Source organism: Fusarium phalaenopsidis, assembly GCF_050370095.1.
Source record: "Fusarium phalaenopsidis strain FUZ10S chromosome Unknown contig_32302, whole genome shotgun sequence".
Taxonomy (NCBI): Eukaryota; Fungi; Ascomycota; class Sordariomycetes; order Hypocreales; family Nectriaceae; genus Fusarium; species Fusarium phalaenopsidis.
The window spans coordinates 4,302,856-4,327,376 of NW_028145405.1; the positions used below are offsets into that span (position 1 = coordinate 4,302,856).

The 24,521-nt window shown below is 51.6% G+C and overlaps 8 protein-coding genes across 8 annotated transcripts; 4 read left to right on the top strand and 4 right to left on the bottom strand.

Moving 5' to 3' along the window:
- Positions 1-866: 866 nt before the first annotated feature.
- LRP88_08682 (uncharacterized protein) lies at positions 867-2,006 on the bottom strand (the record flags this gene model as incomplete). Its single annotated transcript, XM_083245185.1, has 4 exons — positions 867-901; positions 955-1,037; positions 1,147-1,572; positions 1,627-2,006. The coding sequence occupies 4 exons, from the start codon at positions 2,004-2,006 to the stop codon at positions 867-869; spliced, it is 924 nt and encodes a 307-aa protein (XP_083099679.1).
- Positions 2,007-2,593: 587 nt separating this feature from the next.
- LRP88_08683 (uncharacterized protein) lies at positions 2,594-3,541 on the bottom strand (the record flags this gene model as incomplete). The annotated part of the gene is made up of 1 exon (XM_083245186.1): positions 2,594-3,541. One exon carries the CDS (start codon positions 3,539-3,541, stop codon positions 2,594-2,596), a length of 948 nt encoding a protein of 315 aa, XP_083099680.1.
- Positions 3,542-5,224: 1,683 nt separating this feature from the next.
- Positions 5,225-5,530, bottom strand: LRP88_08684 (uncharacterized protein; the record flags this gene model as incomplete). Its single annotated transcript, XM_083245187.1, has 1 exon — positions 5,225-5,530. One exon carries the CDS (start codon positions 5,528-5,530, stop codon positions 5,225-5,227), a length of 306 nt encoding a protein of 101 aa, XP_083099681.1.
- A 1,674-nt stretch (positions 5,531-7,204) lies between these two features.
- Positions 7,205-9,649, top strand: LRP88_08685 (J domain-containing protein; the record flags this gene model as incomplete). Its single annotated transcript, XM_083245188.1, has 1 exon — positions 7,205-9,649. One exon carries the CDS (start codon positions 7,205-7,207, stop codon positions 9,647-9,649), a length of 2,445 nt encoding a protein of 814 aa, XP_083099682.1.
- Positions 9,650-10,505: 856 nt separating this feature from the next.
- On the bottom strand, positions 10,506-12,335 carry LRP88_08686 (cation efflux protein; the record flags this gene model as incomplete). The annotated part of the gene is made up of 3 exons (XM_083245189.1): positions 10,506-11,978; positions 12,040-12,123; positions 12,192-12,335. 3 exons carry the CDS (start codon positions 12,333-12,335, stop codon positions 10,506-10,508), a joined length of 1,701 nt encoding a protein of 566 aa, XP_083099683.1.
- Positions 12,336-14,933: 2,598 nt separating this feature from the next.
- Positions 14,934-15,907, top strand: LRP88_08687 (uncharacterized protein; the record flags this gene model as incomplete). The annotated part of the gene is made up of 2 exons (XM_083245190.1): positions 14,934-15,346; positions 15,400-15,907. The coding sequence occupies 2 exons, from the start codon at positions 14,934-14,936 to the stop codon at positions 15,905-15,907; spliced, it is 921 nt and encodes a 306-aa protein (XP_083099684.1).
- Positions 15,908-18,921: 3,014 nt separating this feature from the next.
- LRP88_08688 (uncharacterized protein) lies at positions 18,922-21,100 on the top strand (the record flags this gene model as incomplete). The annotated part of the gene is made up of 2 exons (XM_083245191.1): positions 18,922-19,355; positions 20,095-21,100. 2 exons carry the CDS (start codon positions 18,922-18,924, stop codon positions 21,098-21,100), a joined length of 1,440 nt encoding a protein of 479 aa, XP_083099685.1.
- A 499-nt stretch (positions 21,101-21,599) lies between these two features.
- LRP88_08689 (MEMO1 family) lies at positions 21,600-22,632 on the top strand (the record flags this gene model as incomplete). The annotated part of the gene is made up of 2 exons (XM_083245192.1): positions 21,600-21,754; positions 21,813-22,632. 2 exons carry the CDS (start codon positions 21,600-21,602, stop codon positions 22,630-22,632), a joined length of 975 nt encoding a protein of 324 aa, XP_083099686.1.
- Positions 22,633-24,521: the final 1,889 nt, after the last annotated feature.

Genomic DNA, 24,521 nt, shown 5'->3' on the forward strand with positions numbered 1-24,521 from the left:
TGGCGCCAGTAGACAAGTGTAGATGCTCAAGTCTAGGTGACAGGTGTGTGATGGATGCCTCGTGCATGATTTGACAGGTGCTTAAAGGGGGTTGTTGCTTCTCCTGACATGACATCTTTGTAGATTGCCAAAGTGGGAGATACATGATTTGAGGGCCATGTGACGGTAGCAGGACGTTGCAAGCGTCAACTTACTGCGTAACGCTCTTTATCGTTTCAACTTGCATCTTGGTGTGTAGGCATCTGACCCGTGATTCGTCGGCAGATATTCATCATCTTGGGTTGTATTGCATACCTGATAAACAGAACAAGTTTACAAGTTGTGAGATTAGCGATCGTGGTTCACCAGTGCTTGTTGCAACGACAGGCACTTGAGTCAAGCGCTGTGTATTGCGGAATGGCCCTTGGCTGTGCTCTATAGAACCTAAGGGGTATCAATTAGTTTCGCTCTAAATCTGCCGTTTGTTTAGGGACATTGTCAGGGGATACTTGGGAGTACATGTAACTGATTGTCCTAGGAGCCTGCTTATCTGCCTTCAATAGACATGCCCTCTCAAGGTGTTCAGTTCTCCAAAATAGATGGGTGAAATAAGTAGCTTGCATAGCAATCTTGGGTTTGATAGGTATTGGATCCTTTATCAAGTTTCGTGAGGGTCAAGGTGTCTGGAGTTGATTCAGGATGATGCTTCGTCTTAACCTTTAGCTCAGATAAGACTAAGGTGATGCTTTGTTGACAGTTGTGTGTGAATGGGAAAGGCATTACTGCTACTGCAATGGCTTCAAACAATGAACTACTCTTACACCAGACCCCCTTTCTTCATGGCACCTTGAAACGTTGGCACAGCCGTCACGCTCGCTCTATGGTCTCTAAAGCACCTTTTGCAGCCGGTTCTTGTCCTTGACTGGGAGAAAACGTCAACACGGTTTCTAGAACAGTGAGAGTCAGGCTACTTACATCGTATGGTCATGAGGGTAGCCACGCCTCCTGAGCTGGTGGTTGTGGACTGAGCCAGACTCGACGTTGTAACGCTCTGTGTCCTGTTCACGAAACCCGCCCAGCCATTCGACATATGAGGAGGGATAGGGTTTCCCATGTATTGCGTCTTGGAGGAACTGGCAGATGTCTCCTCTCTAGTTTTGACCAAACCACCTCCATTGGCTTGTCAGCACCAGGATGGGCACGATGAACGAGATGAGGTTGATGGCGAAGGTCGACGCGCCGGATGGCATTGGGGTGAGAACTGGGATCTCCGGGGAAGGACTGGGAGTCACTTCAGTCGAGGCGTCTGCCACAACTGGAGTCATTTCTGCCCCTGAATTGCCAGTTGAGGAAGAAGTGCCCGTAGCAGTCGGTGTGCCTTTCAGGGTGTGCAGATCAACGCTTGTCGTCTCGCAAGCGTCGATGTAATCAGCAACTGCTGACGCAAAGTTCTCGTCATATTCGGCTTTCGACTCCTCTTGTATCTGATACAACCCCAAGACGCAGTCGGAGCATCTCTGGTTCCCGAACTTCCCAGCCTCACTCGAATCCACCCATTCTCTAAGCAGGTCATAGCAGAACCTTCCCGTCTCTCTGTCCCTTGGTTAGCCTTGTCTCAAAAGCGCACTTGGAGGGGGATCATCTTACGGGTCAACCAGGCAGAGCTTGTTGTACCTGTCAATGAACTCGTTGATGTTGTCCGTGCCCGTAAAGTTGCTGCCATCGGGCCAGTGGACGATGTTGCTCTCTACCGGACACGCCCTTTGTATGTCCCTTTTGAACCGGACGAGGGAGCTGTGACATGTGGCACTGCAGATCTTGGTCGCTTGCTCGACCGACGGCGTGATGTTTTCAGGTCCATATCGAGCAAGTAGCGTATCGCAGTCGAGAACCTTGTTCAAGGCTGCTTTGCATGTCGGCGTGATGCCCTCAGAGGGGCGAAAGTCGTAGTCGTATTTGTATTCGGGGAGCTGCTGGGCAGTTGCCGTACCCAGCAGCGAGGCAAAGGGTATTTGAAAGTAATGCATCTTGGTTCTTGACGATTTGATCTCTCTGGGGTGAACCGACGTGAAATACTTATGTCTTTGCTGAGGTTTCATGTATAAACTTGCCAAGAGGATTGTGGCTCGAGCAGGACCTAGAACCAACAACTCATAACCAACACTCACTAGTATTGGATTTTGCTGACGTTTAAGATTAAAACATCGTCTAGAATATGTAAAGTGTTTCAAGGGGTCGGTATTTCATCCTCATTGTGCCTGGTATGTTGGTAGCACCAGCTTCGTAATTTCTACCTGGCACACATGCGTGAAGGAAAATGAGATACTAAAATATATAAAATATCAGAAAAATACTCAAAGTAACTAACTAGAATATTCAAAGATTTGTGATATTATTGCTTATTATTATCATCTCATATTTAGATCATAATTCGGCTATAAAGCGAATCCTCTTTGTTAGGTTAACTGAGCGCAACCCTGATGTCTTGAGTTTTTTTACCACCGCGTGCTGGTTGAAACATTTTGCGATGTTAGCTCGAGGATTGTCTAGGGAAATATTTGCCGAGAATACATGATAAGAAGTTAAATGCCAATAACAATTCCCATGTATCCATTCATATATCTAGAAACTTGAACATAGGAAACATCTCATTAACATGCCAGTGAGACAATCTCTCATACACCTCTATGAGACGGTTGAGCGGCAGTTGGTCGATACCAGAGAAGAACTTACGACTCGAACCATCAAAGTATCCAGTCTCACAGTTTGGCTCGTCTGGGTAACTCCAACTACGGCAGATGATCTTGACACTGACCTTGCGAAGTGCTCGATCGTCCTCCTTGGGGTTGATGGGGAATTTGAAGGCTGCCAGCTCGTTGATCTTGGCTTCGTCTAGAACAATGCAAAACTTGAGTCGACTGTTTCCAGGGGGTCTGTTGAGGTTGTCGTGGTAGTATCGAGCACGGTTTGCATCTGGGTCGTAGTCGCCATCCCAGAGATGTAAGCTCCTTACATACGCGTTGAACTCTTCTCTGACACGGTCGTCCGAGGCATCTTCAAGTAACTCCTTGTTCTCGAACAAGTCCAACTTGAATCTCTTGAAGGCCTCTTGTCCAAACGCAGCGAATCCAGGAGTGGTTTTTTCACGAAAGTAGCGGTCTACGATCTTGACCAGCATAAACACGGCTGAATCCAGGTTCTTCTGAGCCTCTTTCGAGTAGCTCGTGACAAAGATGCAAAAACCCCAGGTGACTTCTGGTGTGAATTCATCTTCGTTGCGGAAATCGGTTCGGCCGTCAGATATGACGCGGTCAAGAAACTCGCGGACAGCTTGATCCCGCGGCTCTTCCGAATGGCGGCCTTTACCACTATAGTCAGGCACGACGAGGTCTCGCTCCAAATCTTTGATGGATCGGACAGTCTGGTGGATATCAGGGGAAGCGCCTGGGCCGACAGACCGAACGTCAAAGCGTCGTTCTCTCGGGACTGGGCGAATATCGAGGGTGGCATCTGGTCTAGGGAGTTTGGGAACAGGGTTCCCTGCACGCCCGCGGCCCGTCATTGTGTAGGTGCAATCAATGAAATTGAAGAGAGAAAAAGGAAGATGTTGAGGATCAAGAATGATGCCACAAGTTGGCAGATAAATAGAGTCCATGTTGACCCTGCTCTGTTGCCTGCTGACCCACCTTTTCAAGTTTCAGCACGCACCAACAACTCTATAGTTCGGTCGCTTAAGATCCTTTGAAGAACCGAGTTGTCTAATTTGAGGCTATCTGATTGACTCTGCTAGCATTGATGGCTGTGTGTCTGTGTTGAGTGGTGCTGGACCTTGTCCAGGCGAAGCTAGCCTGGGCATGTATAGAACAACCAATCAAGTCTCGAACTGCGACACTTCAAGTCAAGCATACTCCATACTATGTTGGTATGCTGAAGCCTATCAACACATGTTACTGAGGTAGTATGGGTCATTCTCGGGGTCGTCTTGACTGTATATCCATTCCTGATCGGGCACACTGTAAGTTCGATGATTCTCTGGATATGGATTAGACACTTGACTAACTCTTGCCGAGGCATGTGGGTAGAGATGTTCACGGCTGTCAAGCGGCATCTTGACTGGGACTACGCTGTCAAGACTGGGAAGAAGCTCCCCCCAGGTGGCAAGCTGGACTGGAAATGGGTGCTTCGCTATTGGGATGGTGCCTAGGAGTCCAGCAAGTGGGCTCTATTTCATATCAAACCGTCATTATGGCCTGAATGCTTCAATCTAAATTTTTTTCCTGGCGCCTTGGTGGCATTATTTGGGAGACTCCCTCGTTCGTTCCCATCCAATTGAGGTTTTCACCAGCATATCTAAGAGTCCATCAGTAAGTCTTTTCCTCTGTCTTTGGTATTTACTGGCAATACTAACTCTTATTCGGGGATAGATCATAGAGTCTCTTTTTACTATCTTTGCTATATGGGAATGGCGATCTGGTACTTCGGGGTTGGGAAAAAAACTGGCGTTGAGGATGAAGTCCAAAGATGGAGCAGGGCTACCGCCCGGGATACTACTGAAACAAGTCTCGCCAAAGTGGCAGGTAGTAATTGAAGATGACGAACCAAACCATGTAATGGAGCAGCTTTTACTATTGCTGCCTGGGTATTAACTTGTGACATGATGAAGATCCGTGGAAGACTTGGTGACCATCACAGTGCTGAATGACGCTCAGTTTTCAGAAGTTGAGCTGTGGACGCAATAGGTGACCCTGATCGCAATCCTATCAAATGCGAGATTACATGTGCAACGGTAGCATTTCGTCAAAAACATGGTGCTATGCGTCGGGAGGCTTAAGCAAAACAAATCCCACCAAGACATTTGGCACGTTAATGGTTATAGACCGTCGATAGAGCTCTGCGATATCGCCCAATTATTCTTGCCTACTAAATCACATTATCCTCATAATCCATCCTGCCCTTCAAATCCTTGTTCCTATCAGCTCACCACTGAACACAACCATTCTGCTTCGTCTCATCGCCATCGCCACCGGCACCCATATTAGTCCCAGATAATTTTGACAGCCTCACCTCCGCCCTCGTGGTTAACATCTCCGTCCATGGCCACGACATGATTGTCCTCTCGGGAGTATTATAGGAAGTACTAGAACCTATGAACTTTAGTGTGAAATGAGAAGTATCTTAGGATAAGAATAGTATAAATCTATTATAAGTTAGGAGGAACTCAGTATATTTTCCTCTTAAGTTTTGATTATCTCACTATAAGATATGTAAATGATGCTGTTGGCTGGCGTTTTATCAACACCTTGGACTTGATGAGCTCAGCTTCGCCGTCATCTCCCTCCTCGGCCTGATTGTTTTCCTTAGAGCCAGTGTCGGGAGGGGCGGTGTCAATGTCGCCAATGACGAAAAGAGCGCCGATCTGTCTGGTGATGCCGACGCAGATACGGTTCCCGTTTGCGACAAACAGGGGGCCAGTCTCGCTAGTCACACACAGCACGAGGACGACGATGACCCTCGCGTCCTTGGAAAGAATCGGCTGTGTTGACAGTGACATGGGCGAGGTCGGTGAGGCCAGAAGACTTGTCTTTGAGTGTTTGTTGCAGGCGATGCAGGTTGGCGCGATATGAGCTGATGATTTAAACTAGGTAGGTCGTCGGGATGCGTCGAATGATAGGGCTGTCAGATATAAAGTCTCCTAAGAACATGTCCCTCCCTGTCTTCCTCGATTGCAGGAACTCGTTCTGCGAATATGATGGGCGTTCTCGCATCAATGACCAGCAGAGCCTCGTCGAGGTTAAACTTGTTCACAAGTTAATTGTCGACTGTTCCTTAACTGGTGAAGCCAATCATTTCCCATGCTCAGTCCTGGGCTACAGAGGTATAAGTTAACTCCGACTTAAGGTATCACTACTAGATATAAAATATCACTCGACACGGACATTAGCAACAAGACTAATATATGACTGTAAATTAACTATCTCAGGCCTCTATGACAGTCTTTATGCCGTTCCTGCATAATCGATCTTGGGAGGTATAGGGATCGTTTTATACATGTAGGGGTGTTTATCGATACGTGTGGTTGGTGCAATCGGGTGCAAGCTGAAACCAGATAGATCCTGCACGTAGGGTATCACGACGTCTCGGGTCTCACCGGGCACATGTCTTGCATAATTCCATGGCAAGAGCGTGATTAGCATTCACGAGGTCCGGAAACATATACGGTGTAATGGTGTCCAACCACGGAGGTCGAGAAATAAATAAGACACCAGAACGGCGAAGATCCAACTCTTATTAAAACTCAGGACTATATTTATTTAAATATATAAAAATAATATCATAAATTAATTAAGATATTAGATCCTTTTTCTTTATTCTTTTGTTAACTTTATTCTACCTTATAATTACCCTTAGGGAAGGATAAGTTAAGGTAGATTTCTGTCCTGGTGTCTCGTTTTTTCCTTGACCCGGGTGCCAACGTTGCCGGGGCAGAACTTATGGGGTCAGCAACTTGGCATCAGTGTAATTCGAGTCTTGCCTGCATCCGAGGGAATTCCAAGCGAGGAGACGGAGGAGTCATTGTTGACCTGGCATTGCAGGCGGGACCAGTCGTACGACTGCTGGGCAACGTCGTGGAGAAGGATATCGGTGGGCTTCCTTGCTTTTTCCCTGTACGGATAGACAAGCAGCAAGCGGTGGAGACACGAGAATGATCCGAGATGTAAGAAACGGCCTGACTTGAGTCAATATCAGTACAACAGCCGACTCTTGACCGTAATATCTTTTGATCTTCAAGTTAGACAGAGTTGATCGTCATGTGTAGGGTGCACGAGGCAGTCTGTCAACCACCTTCCCCGCTGTAGGGCTCAGAAACAGTGGCTCCCCCTGCCGCCGTCAGGGCGTTGACGCCTGAAAGCTGGAGCCGTTGTGGGCCAAAAAGCCCCGAACAACCGAGACGAACCCACTGAGGTTTAGCGGAAGGAGGGTCCGGCGTCAACCTCTCCCGACCCAACATCAACCCACCTGCAACCGGGCGACTAATGGACGGCACCGCGCGAGGGGCACCATGATCCATCCATCCATGGCTGTCGTCGTGATTGGCGAATTCCCCATCTTCTCGTCCATCAGGCCGTCAGTCCGGGCGGTGACGTTTTGCTGCTCTTGTTTATCTTGAGCCGTATACCGCCCATGGAGAGCTGGTTTCTCCAAAACACCACTCGACCGCATCACCATGACCGACTCCCGCGAGCGCGCAAACCTCCGTGTTCCTCGTGCCCGGCCCGGCGTCACCAGAAGCCCCTCCACCCGCTCCTCGGCCGCCTTTGAAGACTTTCGCCCTCCCCCAGGCGGCCCCGCTGGTTCTCAGACCCTCCGCGGGAATTCCTCCAGGATCTCTCTCAATTCTCTCAATGAGCAGTTTGCGTCTACGCGCCAAGAGTATGAGCTATGGGACGACGATGGGAGCTCGGTTTATGAACGCTTGACCAACGCATCTGAAGCGGGGGACCCCGAGACCGGCGAGAAGATCCTCATGAGTTCGGCTGATGGATTCGGGCTGCTATATCATGCCGACGAAGCCCCGTCTGGCCCAGGACTGTCTTATTGGGACTACTACGATATCCTCTGTCTTCCTCGAGACGGCAAAGAGTTGTCACAAGAGCAGATTCGAAGCGCTTACTACCGCCTCTTCCTCCTCTTTTATCCCGATAGCTATCCGGAGCATCTTCGACCAATTGCTCGCCAGCAATTCCTCCGCGCACAGGAAGCCTTCGAGACACTGATTGATCCCATCCGCCGAGCGCAGTACGACCTGGACCATTTCCTACATGTCGAAGACGCTCGAAGGGCATCATCAGAGTACGAAACAGCTTTTAAGGAAGCTGTCCGGAACCGCGTACAGAATGGCATCCAGACGAGCTCCGATTTGGGTATCCGGTTGGACGCATCGAGGTCCTCCATAGACCACTCGGGCCCTCGACTGCTGGACTTTGCTCTCAGCCATTCCGTGACGGTGGACATACCCTCCCTGCGCAAGCTAGTACAGCCTCAAGTCTCGCGGTTAGAGCGCTTAGCGTCGAGCAAGCAGCAGCAAGCAGTGGTTGATGGGCCTTTTCAACCCACAGTCGAGGTGGCCACGCCGACTTTGACCGTATCTGGATCTACATACGGCATTGCAGGAGATTCGTCTATGCTGCCGACGACACTATTATATGATAGATACCAGCCGCTTCTGCCGTTGACGATTCCTAGGAACCGCCTCATCCAGCTCGTCGAGAATCGACTTTCTCCATTGGTAACTCTACGATACAGACAAGAGTTCCTGAACCGCTCGCCTATATCATCATCAGACAAGTTCAGATGGGTCAAGACCGCCATCGAGCTCGAGTCTGATATCCTGCCTGAGTTCTCAGCCACTAGCCGCCTCTACCACCAATTCACCCTCCCCAATGTCTCAGAGCCAACCACCCTCGAGTATAGCATACAGTCTTCCCGACATGAGCCTCCTACTCAACCACGAATTACCCTCGGACTTCACCAGAAGCTGTACCATGGCACGGGATTCCTGCGTGCGGATAGTGGTGATTGGGTGTTTGGTTCTGGCCACTCCGGCTGGTTCTCCGACTTCTCAAGGATGAACCCCAACATGTTCAGTGCTGAGTCTCCTCTGAAGACGTCCCCTACTTTGGAATTGGGTTTCCGGACTGGGTCGTCGGAGCGAGTTCCAGTGCCAGGCTCCTCGGACTCGCCTGGTAGCGAGAGTGGCATCAGGGGCCTTGACCATGAACTCAACTCTTCCTGCAACCACGGCACTTGGGCTATCTCTGCCTCGGCGACACCTACTTCGGCTGCGGGTCTCCTACGATATAGCAAAGACCTCGACCTCCCTTTTCAAACTCCCTCGACATCTCTGGACCCTGGAACGCCCTCGTCCGCTCGCGTGGAAGTCGAGCTCTGCTCCAACACTTTCCAAGACCGATATCTCGCCCTCCGCAACCTGTGGTCCGTCGGCCGTTTTGCTCGCATCGGCCTAGAGCTTGGCATCAGCCTTCACAACCTCCACCTCTCAGTCTACTGGTCCCGACTTGGCCAGCGCCTCAGCGTGCCCCTTCTTATCGCCCCGCGTGCCCTTATCGGACCAAGCATCATCTTCTGGGCTGGCGCACTACCTTTTGTTGGTCTTGCTGCGCTTGAACTTGGCCTTGACCATCGCCGCCGCCGTAGACGTTCTTCGCGTTCCCGTCGACGCGCGGCGAGAGCAGAGGCTGCCACTGGTAAACCCAACATGGTTACCGCCCGACATCGCTACGAAGCCGACAACGTCGCCGTGCTCCTCGCCCAAGCCGTCGAGGGCCGACAGAAGCGCCAGATGACCCTCGGCGGGCTCGTCATCGTCAGTGCCAAGTACGGTGTCCCCAGCGAAGACGGTACGCTCTCGACAGGCGAGCAGGTCGCCGACGTCACCATCGGACTGGCTGCTCTCGTCGACGACTCACCCGACGCCCGCGGACCAGCTCTATCAATCCCCCGAGGGGTGCGCAAGAGCCGACTTCCGGGATTCTGGGACCCTGCCCCGGGCCGTGACAAGGTTCTCCGAGTTGAGTATTCGTTCCGAGGAGTTGCGGACGTGGTCGAGGTTGGCGGCCGTGAGGAGCTAATACTCCCGCCTCAGGCGTAAATTTACGGAAGTCCACGTTATAAGTATTTTCTGACTTTATGCCACCCAAAATGGGTATCAAAATATCTCAATCAATGTCTCAATAATTCTAACAGTAAAGGCTTCATGTCCAGGGGTGATGGCTCAATAGACCCAGGCTCATCAGATTTGGGTATGAAACCTCTACTGTTGGAATTATTGAGACATTGATTGAGATACTTTGATCCCCATTTTGGGTGGTGTAATCATGTGTAATGAAGAAGTAAACGAAACGACATGACTGCATGATATGGGCTTCGTGGGGATTGGAAGGAGGGCATAGATGGCGGCTTCGCATTTCCTTGGTAGCACAGCCAGATCCGACGATAGAAATATTATCTATGATACCTATCAGCTGGAAAGACGTTGAATGTGTAACCCGGAACAAGGGGTCAGCCAACTCTTTCATCCGAACTCTGTTGCACTGATACGAACTGACGTGATACTAACTCGTGAGTCATGTGGAACAAGACGTGTGCGAGGTTGAACTTGTCCTACCTCGAGACCAAGTATCACAATTCACGGTGAGCCTAGGCATGGGACAAAGAGAATAGATTGACGCAATAACGCTGTCTTTATCGTACATGACACCATCCCTCTAATCCAGGCACAAAACAAACACCTTGTGCGCAGTGTCGCCCAACCAACTTTGGTCCTCCAGTGAGGACTCGTGTGCTCATACCATAGAAACGCCTAACCCACTTTTTGTTTGTCAAGGAAATAAATTATTGGTATAGAAAGCGTAATGAGAGAAAACCAAGGCTCAGTTGGTATAGACATGACCAATTATCCCCTTGTTAACTGAAAACACCGAGACTGCCATCTAGACAAAAGTCCATTAATGCTCATGTCTATGAGGACTGCTCTGGCTGTGTGACGAGTCACTCGCCCGACGAATCGAAGAACCCCTGGACGAGGCTTCTCTACTTGGGCAGCAGCCCTGGGCCTGGCAGTCATCGATGCACTCGAGCAGGCAAGCGTCACCCTTAATGCCATCAAAAGTGCCATCGAGAGTAAGAGCTTGAGCGTCTGCATCGTGCCGGTGCTTCTGGTCGAAGCAGAACTCAGGTTGGATGGTGGCGCTGTGGATGCCGAAGCCGTGGAGACACTTCCTGGCCCGGCGAGCCAGCTCCATGTACTTCTCACCACTATGCGAGTCGATGGGGAAAGAAACCTGGATATGCATGCTGGCGACGAGCTTCGTGTCGGAGAGCTGCCAGACGTGAATGTGATGGCAGGTGATAACACCGGGGAGTGCCTCGATATCCTGGCGAATCTCGGGAATGCTGATGTGCTCAGGGGTAGCCTGGAGCAGGACTCGTGCGGTACCGCGTGTGAGAGGAATGCAAGTCTTGAGAATGATGGCGGTGATGAACAGAGAGACAGCGGGATCGGCATACACCTTTCCAGGCCAGTCGGTAAGCCAGATGATCAGAGCGGTAGCCATAACACCAATGTTGCCGAGCATATCACCGATGACGTGAAGAATCATGGCATTCATACCCATGTCGTCGTGACTGTGGCCATGGCTGCTCTTCTTGCCGGGCTGCTTGGGCAGAGTGTGGTGGTGACCGTTGTGAACGCTCGAGTCTCGGCGTCGTCGGGGGGAGTGAGAATGAGAATGAGATTGAACAAGAGTCGTCTGCGTGGTATTGACAAGAGAATCGGCATTCCTAGGGACACCCTTGAGAAGAGGCGATTCCTCGGTCGCCTCCTCATCCATAAGAGGGGTCTCCGAATCAACTTCACTGTCGCTGGGAGACTCTCCCATTGTTGCGGCGATGATATCCTGTCGGAAGCTTGCCGGGTGAATGCTAATATCTTCGAAGTTGGAGAATCGCGAATGTCCACTCCTACTGGATCGGCGATAATGTCGGCCCCTCGAATGCGTGGAATGTCGGTTGCTGGCGCTGGACTCCTCCCTGGTGTGACGATGCTCAGTCGCGCGGCGGACAACGACCTCGGGAGGGACGTCGCCGGTATCTTCGTGGCTATGGTATCCGGCATGGCCTTCCTCTTCGTCGTGAGCGTGGTTGTGCGAGTGGCCGTGAGCATGGTCGTGTCCGTCGTGATCGTGGTCGTGATCGTGGTCGTGTCCACCAGGTCCGTGAGAATGGCCGTGGCCGCCGAGAACAAAGAAGCCGACAAAGTTGGAAAAGAGACCGGCGCTGCCGACAATGAGCATGAGCTTAGGGTTGTCGATCTCGGGAGGCTCAATGAATCGGGTCAGGGCTTCGAGGACGATGGAGACGCAGAGGGCGATGAGGAAGACGGCGTTGAAGAAGGCACCTAGAATCTCGGCGCGAACCCACTGCAGGCGCATGTTAGCTATGGACATTGATGCGCGGGCGTTGAGGCGTTTAGGGACCTACACCAAAGGTAAACTGGTCGGTTGAGACCTTTTGGGATGCCTTGACAGCCCAGAGGCCGATAACCAGGGAGATGATGTCATTGAGCTACGTGGAACGTTAGTAGATGGTCCAAAAGCCAATTCACTCGTGAAAGAGCGCCCGAATTGACTGACCATGTGAAAGGCATCGGCCATGAGGGCCAGCGAGTGGGCGAGGAAACCGGTAACGAGCTCGAGCAGGAAGAAGGCTGTGTCAATTGCGATCATGACCTTGATCCTGGTGCTCTTGGACCAGGCCATCTTCTCGAGGATACCCATGGCGGAGGATGATGAAGGCGCCAAGCAAGGCGCCGAGTGTTCTGAGGCGATTGATGGATGGAGAAGAAGAGGATGGAGGGGAATCGATGGTTTCGTTTGCGGGAGGAGGCGAGGGTGAAGGCGGAGATTTCAGTGGTTTGCGATGACGGAATGCGACAGTGGAGGCCGATGGCCCTGGGCCAGGGATGGAGACCTAGGAAGGGCGTCCAAGGGGCACCAGAAGGCCAGGGGCGAGAGATGTCTCGGGGTGAATACAGGAGGAAATTGGTGAAGCGATACTGAGCGATAAGCAATTAACTATCCGGGAGAAAGAAGAAAAAGAAGATGTATGCAAGATGCAACGCAGCAATAAAAGACGCCTCGGGGACGAGGGATGTAAGAAGGAAGAAGAGAGGGCTTAGCAAGAAAGAAGGTGTTTATTAGAGAAAGCTGAGATAATAGAACCAACGGGTGGCAAAGCTAAAAAGGCACCCGGGCCAGCAAACAGGTGAAGAACCTTTTTCAGAGGACGAGACCGAAAAGAAACAAAGCCGAGACTCGATCGGGAAGTACCCGCCCTACGCCCTTGTTAATGCGGCAGAGGGGAAAGAGAAGAGTCTTAGCAGCATCGAGACACGGCTACTACTAGTTTAGTAACCTCTTTAGCACCGACAAGTGTCTTGATCTTCCCTGCCGGCACCCGGTTAGAATTTGGGACTTGCAGTGCGAACCGCGTCAGAGAATGTAGCATCACGAACGAAAAAGCGCCGTGTAAAGCTGTGAGTACATACGCGGGCGTTACGCACGTCATGCACGCACCATCAGTTGATCTGCTGCCCCTTGCCAAATGCAACATTTCCTTCCTTCTGTTCCGTTGCCTTTTCCTTTTCCCTTGCCGCCTTGTCCGACAGGGGCGTAGGGGCGCTCCCGTGGTGACCTCCATCAGGTAGCTAGCTCAATTGAGGCCCCTTGTGGCTCTCCCGATTGTCCAGTGACGGGCCCTGCTCGTCGATAAAAGTTCAGCTCCAGGGTTCACTTTTCACTACCAGCCCGCCCGGTTCGGCCCATCCATTCCTCTTTCTGACAGCTTTGTCTTGAAGATGTATTTATCATGGCGGCCTGAAGAGATTGCGCAGCAGAGACAAGACACGCAGCCGTGCCGATGCATGCGCCTAAGTCTACTGCAGGACCTCTGGTCGGCAGAACCATGCCCTCGAATCAAAGCCTGTCCTACAAGACACTCGGTGGCACAGAGACGCCTGGTCAAGGGGTGGAGATGCCTTCCTCCGTTGCACCAACGCTTCCTCGTCGGTTCGGGACGGATCCATCTCTTCCCGGTCACCTGTTCTGTTCCCACCAACTCCAGCTCCGGCTTCGGGAGAATTCGTTGCAGAGTGTTACTCTCGAGTGACCTTTGTGCGATGGATGGCGAAAAGAAGGATCTGGAGATAATCTAGAGACAATCTCGAGCCCTGAGATGGCCATCGTCACTCTCGGAGATTTAACATGCTACGTACTGCAGTGGTAAGCTGCTCATGTCGCGATGATCAATCTTCAGTCCTACGTACGTCAGTGTCCACAGCCAACCTGTCTCGTCTCGCGCAGCATACTGTTATTGGATCCGCGAGCTTCGGATCCCCATCCGAGCGTCTTTTCATCGAAGCGTCTCCAAAATTGTCAAGATTGATAAGGATCTGATAATGCATCAGACGGACAAGCGATTGCGATTCCGGAAGGGTCTCTACGGAACGGATACTCAGATCGACGTTACCCCGGTAGGCTCCATCCACATCGAACCACGTTAATTCCGTCGCCCCAACAGTTATCCCGGCGGTTCTATGTATTCCGTTTACAAGCCCGTATTCGGCATTGTCGTGGCTCTGGCTTACGTTTGATGCGCCTTGGACACGGAGGAAGACGCGGGGTGTAGGAGACGGCCGCACACGAAACATGGTGCTCCCATGGCCATGAAGTAACATTGACGATACTCAATGGTTTGTTTGCCAACATCCAAGACTCCAGGCCGGACAAACATACCTAGGCATCAACTGCATATTCACCAACCAAACGAACCAGTATGGATCTGGTTACAACCACTCGTTGAATCTAGGCAGCCTGAGCTGGGTTGTATAGGTACCTTGGCGCATATTGAATTGGGCCTCGATTTCGATCCATCACTTGCTGGATACCTGGGGCAGGCAGGTAATACCGAGTCACTCCTCCCTTTGTCATTCTTTGCTTGGCTCATAGGCACCGGGCTCCTTGCAAGTCCAGCCACCGCTCAGAAACCCAGCCCAAGCCACTAATCGTCTGCATGGCGGTATATCTTCTTCTTGATTCGATCATTTCCTTGCAAAGTGCAATTCACCAGTCCTTGAGAATGCCTCACCCAGGTTACAGACATGACAGGTCCAGTCCACCTCACTGAGGCATACCTTCCTGGGAAAACCCTCTATCCGTCGCCAGGCTTCACCACTATGTTCCCTTTGATGGATTCATACGCCGTGATATCAACATCCGCCGCTCATAAGTGACCGAAAAATCAAGACTGACCCAACCGCCGAGCCCTTTCACCACTGGCATTGCGTCACCTTGTCGCAGCCCTTTGCCTTTGAGACCATGGAGCCAGTCGAGATTGTGGGCGTAGCCGCTGCAGCTATCCAGTTTGCTCAGGCGGGCATGGCTATCACGCAGGTGCTCTACAGTACTATTTCGAGCCTGAAAAGCTCTATCGAGGTCCAGCGAGAACGGCTGAAGAAAGTCTCTCAACTTGAAGCTCTCTTTGCCGCAATTATCCCCCACCCAACCTTTCAGACCGAAGCAGTCAAACTCGAACTCGAAAATTGCCTCCGGGGTGTTACTCGTCTGAACAAACTTATCAATCGTCTAAGCGCATCCCCTACTGCTAGCAAGTGGAAGACTTGGTCTAAAAGAGTTCACGCTCTCCTCAAAGACGACGAAATCGAGAGATGCCTGGCCGTCTTGGAGAGAGACAAGGGCTCTCTTGCTCTGGCACTGCAGGCTGCCGACTCGTGAGTACGCATGTATTCGCCCAGAGGGCAAAGATACTTAGAAATCCCCATAGTCGGCTTCTCAGCAACCTGGGCGTTGAAGTCAAGTCTATCCATGGTCATGTATTGGACATGTCAGTGATGATGAACACGATCGCCCAAGGTGTCGAAAGCACGAATACGGCCCTGTCCCAGGTTCTCAGCAAGCTCGAGAATCTTGAAGTCGTCACAGATTCTCAAACAGAAAAAAACGCCCCGGCTAGATTCATCAATGTTCCTTACCATAGGGTCAAGGACTTTGTTGGCCGGGCAGAGGACCTCATGACCTTGAAGCATCACTTGCTCGACAAACCACAAGGGACCGAAGCTCGCTGCGTCGCTCTCAGGGGTCTTCCAGGCCAAGGCAAGACACCTCTGGCAATCGAATACTGTCGACGATACATCAACCAACCTTGCCAGTCAATGTTATGGGTTGATGCTTCCTCTCACAATACTGTTGACTATGACCTGTTCGTTTGCGCGGAGGAGATCCTTAGCCGCCATGACGGCAGGCTCCCCTTGACAATGGATGGTAAAGCCTAAGCCATTTTTCGCCACCTTGCCAACACTAAGACCCCTTGGCTGGCTGTCTTCGACAATGTTGACAAGCCTGAGATGATGCGAAAGATCAAGAGGTGCTTCCCAGTGGCGCAAAATGCCTCCGTTCTGATCACCACTCGTCGGCAGAATGTCCAGGACTTTTTGCGGCTGGATGGATCGGTCGACACGGAAAACATGGAAGAGGAAGATGCCGTGGAGCTGCTTCTGCAAGCCTCAAAGAGTGGTGACACTAAGAACATAGAACCTCGGAGCAAGCGGGTGGTCCGCAGCATTGTCAGCCAGCTCTGGATGAACCCCTTGGCCATCGTCCAGGCAGGGGCTGTACATCCATCGCTCACGCCTCGACTTTTAGGCCTTTCTCGAAAGATGCAAGGACCAGTCTGAGATATTGTCAGACAGATTGGTAGCTACTGATTACATCACGAACCTGGAAGGGCCCGAAATGGCACATATTCTTTCGGTCTACACCACTTGGGACCTTTCCATCCGCCAGGTTAAGAATGCCAAAGGAGATGGCCCTAGGGCTCATAAAGATGATTTGTTGAATATCATTGCCTTCCAATCTTCTTCGAGTTTCTCGGAATCCCGTTTTGTGCAATTTTGCTCAGCTATGCAACCTTGGGACACCAAAGACCGGATGGCAGAGCAGCCAGGTGCCTTTCTCGCAGCTTGTCTCCCGGGATGGGATTCTCGAGCCTTTGGCGATATTCTGGCCGAGCTCTATGACGTCGGACTCGTGCAGCAATATGATATTGGCAAGGATGGCTTCTATCATGGTGTGATGCATGGCATGGTTCAAAACGTGGTACGTCTCCGTCTCGCTCAGGCAGCTCGAAACGAATATGAGAAATTACACCTGGATCTTGTAGTCCATTTCGAACAACCGACGAGCGTTACTGAGCCTTTCGACAAAGACATATTCTATGAGACAACTGGAAACTGGCTGAATGATGTTACTCCACTTGTTGAACCCTGGGCGATGCCGCCGTGGGAGGAACAAGTTGGGCAACTCATCCTCGATGTGGCTTCTTCAGAGTTAGGAGATGGCTTCCCTGAGTTCAACGACAACCGTGATTTTGCGAGAGCAGTAGGAGAACTAAGCTCCGAGGTTGGCATGTTTGCACAGGGACCTAGGGCACCAGGGGCCAATGAGAAATTGGTTGACAAAATCAGGGAGATGGCACAGTTTTCCACAGGTGTCGATGAGGCCATCGATGCCTGGCATAAGGTTGTAGACAAGCCTAGAGTTTACACGGCACCAAACTCATTGCTTCCCGAGGCGCTGGAATGGTTACTGCCAGTGCTGAAACAGTCTGGCATCTTTGGCAAAAGGTTCATCTACCACGTTGAAATTCTCGGTGAAATTCTTACTCTACAGGATTCGTGGTCGACCAGAGCCCATGGAGAACAGCTTTTAAAGGCAGTACTGGTCCTCGGCATCTCGGAGTCCGTGCAGAGCGAGGTGCTTCTTGACACAGCCAGGAGTTTGTCCATGCTGGGGCAGGCCTTTCTAAAAGATGGCTGTCACGAGACGGCTGATGTCATGCTCAAAGCCTGCCTCGATCTTGGCAGGGCAGAAAACGCGGACTTGTTGTTTATACTACATGCAATGCGCATTTATGGAACAAACTTGGCCTATCTCGATGGCAGAGGAAGAGATGCCCTGTCAACTCTGAGAGCTGCAGCTGGTGGCTTTGCAACGATTCGGGGGGCGAGGGATCTTGATATCCACTGCAATATGAACCTAGCTATATGCTCCCACCACATGGGACTTAGCAGGGAAGCTCTTGGGATCGTAACAAAGGCACTCAGAAGTGTCCATGAATCCGGCGATGCTGCCCGGTTCAGGAGTCAGGAAAGACCACTCACTTGTTTTCGCTTTCGTTTCCTGAGCGCCTTGGGATATAGTATGGAGGTAGTAGAGAGCACAAGGGAGATGATTTCCTCGGTACGGGAAAGCGACTTGCCCCTTGCAGCGAGATCTTCTTTGTTGGTTAACTTTGCTTCAATACTGCTTGAGGCACAGCGGTTTGACGAAGCAGAGGCGGTGGCTAAAGAAGCAATACGTGGGTATCCTAACCTAGGGTATCCGGAGACATATGATGAGGTACAGGTGGCTTACCATGTTCTCCGAAATGCGCTTGGCCATGTACATAAGGAGCGTTAGACAGCCACGGTGAGTCTGGCTGAAGAGTCCAAGATGGGGATGTAGACGAAGATTAAAGTATGGGGATAGTCTACGAGATGGCTACGCAACATGCGTTGAGGATGCATAAGAGATTCTGTAGAGTGATCCATGGATGTTTACTGTAGGTACTGAACCATCAGTTCCTGGCGATGATACCTAGTGGTGGACAAAGATGACTTTCTCTGGTGGTGAGATGATAAAGGACGCTTCCGTAGACCAGTAACCAATCATTTTTAGCGCCCAGGTAGCGGCTTTAGCGGCCCGCACCGCTGGGGCTTTCTAGCCGGACCCGTCCCGCGCGTGTGCATGCCCATAAACGGCAGCCATGGCGCTTCTATTCCATCTCATCTCCAATGTTAAATATCTAAGATATTTTTCATCTCGTAGCTAGGTACCTAAAACACTGGGCTATACGGGAGGCCTACCATTTCGCCGACACAGCCTGGCAGGCACCACACTATCTGCCGCGGCCCCCCGTTCACTTTGCCGCCCAGATTCATGCGGCCACCGGTCTACGCGCCATCCCCGTCCTCCCAAAACTGGTTGGTCCGTGGCATGGAGTGGTACACTTCTTGGTTGTTCTTGTCTCGGAACTGGGCCCCCATGCTACGTAGGACTTGAGGTCATGAGTTCCCATCGTGGAGGCTGTGTTGAAGATTCCTCCTCCTCTACTTCAGCCTGTGCTGCTATTCTGTTGTTCCAGTTCATTCCATCCCGCACTCTTTTAATGTCTCGTGTCTAGAGTTGCAAAGGTCAACGGTTTTGTTGTTACTATTTGTCCTGAAATGAGCCCTTCACGAGGCTAAAAATGGAGACCGCTGCCAGTATCATCGCATTTGTCCAAATCACGGGAGATATCGTCAAGTTAATCATCAAGGTCAACCAACTATGGAGCGAGGCAACCGACCTTCCGCACGACCTTCAGGACCTGCTCGAGGAGCTAAAGGACTACTCGATCCTGTTCGAAGAGCTGAAGGAGCAGCTCGAGGCCGACAATGCCACTAATACCGCCCGCAGCGACTCTTGTGTCGCCCGCAGTTTTGTCAACTCACAGCAGGCGCACAAGATTCTGAAAGAACTTCTCGACGAGATGAGCACCCAGGTCCAGTCTAAGAAGGAGGGCTTCCAGCGGACATTGACGGCTCTGAAACTTGCGACTAAAAAGGAGAAGCTTGAACGGTTTCAGAAGAGACTCAAGCGATCAATTAGGTTTCTGAACGCTTCGATCATGACATACCAGCTGTAAGTGCGAGGTATTCAGATGGGGAATACATCACTGATTTGCAAAGGGCTGTTTCAAGGCGAAACGCGGATACGATCGTGAGCAGAGTTACCAGCAACTTCAGCGAGCAGCTGGATACCTTTCAGCTGAAACATGTGTCCACGGTCAGAACAATAAGCGATCGTGCACAAAAGACGGACCGGACGGAAGAGAGCAAGAAACAACTGACGGCCATCCCACGCAAACGTGCCATCTGCAACGGAACGTATATCCCTTCCCAGACAGGGCGGCTTTCGCTAGCCTATACGAAAGGGACAGGTGCCTGGCAAGCATACTTGCAGTTTCCGAGTTGGATTTCGCAGTCCATCTACATCTTTCAGTCTCGCTCGACCATGGCTGGTTGGAGCTTCAACTATCGAGTTTACAACATTGTTTCCCCAAAATCGGAGATCATCACTAGGATACAGAACGGGGATAAAAGCGGTGTTTTGGAGCTTTTCAGTACTCGGAAAGCATCGCCATTTGATAAGGATGCTAACGGAGACTCACTATTACATGTCAGTTCAAAGTGCACCACGCCGTATTCTGTCCATGATTTGCTCACAGCTCAACAGTATGCAGCACAGTCCAAAAGCTACGAGATATGCCAACTTCTATTGAATTTGGGTCTCGAAGAAACACTGTACGAGGTGGTGGGCCGTGATAGAGAGTGAGTTGTTTTTCCAGGTCGTCTTGTTCCACGTCTAACACGAACCTTAGGAGTCCTCTGAAGCCGTTGGTCTATCAGCCCAACAGGGAATGCATGGAACAAGACTGGGAGAAGATTGCGAATCTTTTCCAAACCTACCTACAGGATCCCGAAGACTTACCCATCGTGAGACTATTTGACTTCTTACATGAATGGACATACTCGGACGACTTTATCTTCATCTTCCGGTCCCGGTTCATGCCCAAGTACTACACCTGGCCATTGCGGAACCGACTGGAAGCTGTACGGTTGGGTTCATTTCACGTAAAGTCTTTTGCAAGCCTCCCGCGGCTCCTCTCCGAAGACTCGGTTGTGGCAAAGGCAGACGTGTCCCTTTCGACGGATGAGAATCTATCACTGGTGCATTCAGCGGCGGTGTCGCTGGGGATTAGGTTTGCGGATGAGGCGTTGCCGTACAGGCGAGCGGAATTCCAGTGGCACGACTATAACGATGCCTGGGACAACTTTGTCGTCCACGTCGCATCGGCCGCAGAAGCCCGAGATCTTCACAGCATCGAGTCGGTGGTCCCTTGGGATGTATATCATGTCCCGCAGTGGCGAGGGACACCGTTGATTTCGGTGCTTGGAGGTGCACTCTGCTATCTCTCGCCGCAGGTCTCTTTCTCGCACTGGAACGATGTCTTCCAGAAGACAATACACCAGTGGCTTGAGGACCTCCTGGTGGCTGGAGTGGATTTGCTTGAGTACGGCAAGCGGGAGAGGGATCTGCTCCGCGGCGAACTACGAGGCGCCTTGGACGCTGATGCGATTACGGCGTCAAGGACACTGACAAGAGAAAGCATGGCGAGAGCTGCCTATGGAGGAAAGGTGCAGCAAGCAATCCGCGAGGGATGTAATGAGAACCACTGGGTCCCTATCCGGATGATTGACCTGAAGATTGGTAAGAGCGTACAAGAGTGGGAGCTCTTGTGGGCACCTGAGTTTGAGCACATGGCTTGCGAGTTCTGGAGGTCGTTTGAGGAAGATGGGAGAATGCCCGGTGCTTGGGTGGATTAGAAACGCCCGATCACGCCGAGAGTACAGTTCGCTACGGAGCTGTGGAGTGCAGGATAGCGTGATGTATATTTGTGTCATGATAACCACGTTTCATCCATCGTGTATTGATAGAAGAGGCCTACATATCGGGCCTAGAACATCATGATTTAGTTACTGTAGCATGAGCAACCAAATGACGGCATACAAACACACGTCATCTAGGAGAGTGTAACTAGCCGCGCGGAACATGCGAAACGCCTGTCTTGCAACTGCGATCCAATACCTGGTCATGTATGATGCTCCGGTGGATGCAGTGAAGCGCCTATTGCTGCCTACCCCGCATGCAAGGCGGAGACAGAACCGCCTGCCTCCCGTCAGCTCACGAGTAACGTGAGGCGCTGAGCAACCTGTAGCTAGAAAGCATCTTCAAGAGCTTATCTCGCTCATAAATAACCCCATCATCAACCCACCTGTCTCGTTCAGTCTTCTTGACATAAACACCACTCCCACCAGAGCAAAAATGGCTATCACACGACCTGCTAAGAAGGCTGGTACCTGGTACCTCAAGGATGCCGATGCTCTGAGAGGCGAGCTTGAGGGCTACTTAGCGGTTGTCCCGGAGAGCATCGATGGAGCTCCTCTGCCCATTCCTGGGGCTCGCATTGTCATCGCACCGTGAGTTTACTTCCCATACGTTCTGACTGAGCTCCAATCTGACGACGTCGGGTGCCAGCCATGCGGGATATGACTACTCTGGTCCGTGTGCGGCCTGGGCATACAAGACTCTGGACCTGAGCCGCGCCAAGCGCGTCTTTGTCCTGGGACCTTCTCATACCTACTACCTCGAAGGATGCGCCGCCACTACTTTTGACAAGTACGAGACTCCCTTTGGTGAGCTTTCAGTTGATCGGGTCCTGGCCAAGAAATTTGAGGATGCCGCCAGCATGGACCTCATGCCACAGAGGAACGAGATCTCCGAGCACTCGCTGGAGATGCACATGCCTTATCTCTACCTCCGCTGCCAGCAGACCTTTGGCTCACCGGACAAGTTCCCCAAGATCGTGCCTGTGCTGGTTGGATCCAACAACGGGCCGGAGGAGAAGGAAGTAGGACGAGCGCTTCTCCCCTTCCTCAAGGATCCGGAAAATGCTTTCATCATCAGTTCGGATTTTTGCCATTGGGGTGACAACTTCAGTTACATGGTCTACTCTCCCACCAGCAGCCCCGGGGACCTCGTGAGGCTGCGCAAGTCGGATCGAGCGCCAACCGGTCCCCCGATTCATGAGACCATTCGGGCCATCGACGAAGCTGCCATGGATGGCGTCAAGAGCGGCAGCCATGATGCTTTCCTCGCGACCCTGAAGCAGACAAAGAATACAGTATGCGGGCGACACCCCATCGGAGTCATGATGGCGGCTCTTGAGCTGCTCGGCCAGGAGCCGCAGTATCAGGGCAAGGGCCGGTTCCAGGTCATTCAGTATGACCGAAGCAACCTGGTGCAGCAACCTAATGACATGAGTGTCAGCTATGTGTCGGCGTACGCTGTTTTGTGAGCATGGCCATTGAGATGAGCTGCTTTTGTTTGAGATTCGGATGTTTTTGGGCGTGTTTGGGTTCTTTGGCGATTCGAGATGAGTGGTTGTGAAGAAGTGGGCGGAGTTTCTGTTTTTGGGATTGAAGCGGCGTCAAGACGTGGGATGAGTGAGATATGATATGAAGTTGAAATATGGTTCTAGAGTAATTGACGTCCAAATACTGTAATGCAATGCAGTGAAAGAGAGATGACCATGTGAACAGTTTTCGCCAAGCCGTTGAGGTGTGCCTGCGTGATCGGCGAGCAAACATCAGCGAGTCCGAGCTGTCGAATGCGAGTGTCAGCTTATGATTTATTGAACGCCAGCATGCGGCTGAAGTCTCTGTGGCGGGTTGATGAGAGGGCAAGGGTGTGATGTGAGTGAGACGAATCCTGCCCGTGGGTGGAGCTGACCAAAGTTCCTCAAGAGGGCATTTCTATTGCGAAATGCATGAACGTGGTAAGACGAAGCCGTTGATGACAGCGTTTGTGGACGAGTCTGGCGATCACACGGAGTAGAGTTCCGTATTTTCTTTATGAATCCGAAAATAACCTCGCAGAATCGCGAGCACCCTTGACACGAGCCCCACGCTGGGCGAAGCTTGGTTGAGGTTTGTTCCAGACCAACCCCGGTCAGTGCCAATCTCCAAAAAGGTGGCGTCCCTGGAGCTAAGAGCTGAGGGATTAGCGTGGGCTCGCAGGGCTTTTCCGCGTCAGCCTACATGCGGATGTTCGGTTCTTGGGGGCGCAGTATCAGTGGAGTTTGTTTCTGGTGTCAAGAATGAGGGTAGAATTTGTGGTAATGATGAACAAGACCATGACGCTGCTGCTTCATACGTAGCAAGATGCAACATCAGACATGTTACAGATGGCGAGGTTTGAACATCCATGGGATAAAGCAGCCGCGTGCAAATATGAAACAGTGGAGAGGCCATCACCAATGAGAGGACCCTTGACAGCCAGTTGTTATTACTGGGGATCGTGGGACCCGACCCCTAAAAAGAAGCACAGCACAGCAAATCTGCCGCTCAAGCTCATTAGCCTATGGACCCGACAGAAATCCATGCAGGGCCCCCTCCAATTGAGCGTCGCATGATTGATTCGAGCTGTAGCATTTTGGGTGTTGCCCTTCTCTCCAAGGGGCTGCTGGGTTGGGACCTGGCGAGTTAATCTTGGAGCAGTAGCAGTCCGAGGCGGCTTGCGAGATTGCGACCGTGACGGTCTGAGATTGGCATTGAGATAGAGCGAGCTACCTTGATTGAAGGCGTCAACTACGGGCTTTTAGGTCAAATTGAGTAATTATTTTGCGAATTGTCGTGTCAAGATCTTCAGTGACTGGTGCCAGGACAGCACTCGCTGCATCTTCATGGGTGACGATGCCTACGGACCATCTGCCCGTACGGACAACCGATGGACTCGGGGCTTTGATGGATGGAGCCCATCCCCAGGGCATCTAGCCGCTAAAAGAACCCACCTGCAGCCCAGTAGAGGCAGTGAGCAGCGCCCAAGCGCCCGTCCCCCAGTGGCTGGACCATGGCGCGCCTCCAACTCAGTGGCCACTCCCATCCATGCCTGGCCTGTCCAGTCCATCTCACACCGTCTGTCTTCCCCATTCCCGTCTTTTGCCTCTTTCTTACTTTCCCTCATCCACGCCCTATCTCTCGTTCCATCGCCCCCCCTTCTGTCTTCTTTTTTCCTTTTTTACCTTCCCTTACGCCCCCCTCCTTCAAAGTCTCGACCTTCGCTATTTTCCTCTCTTATTCTCGAGTCGTTTTCTCCTTGCTGTGCGACGAGATCTCGGGTCCAGCCACCACCGAAGCTTTCCTTTCCCTACAATATACCCAAAACCTACAATACGAGGACGAAGGC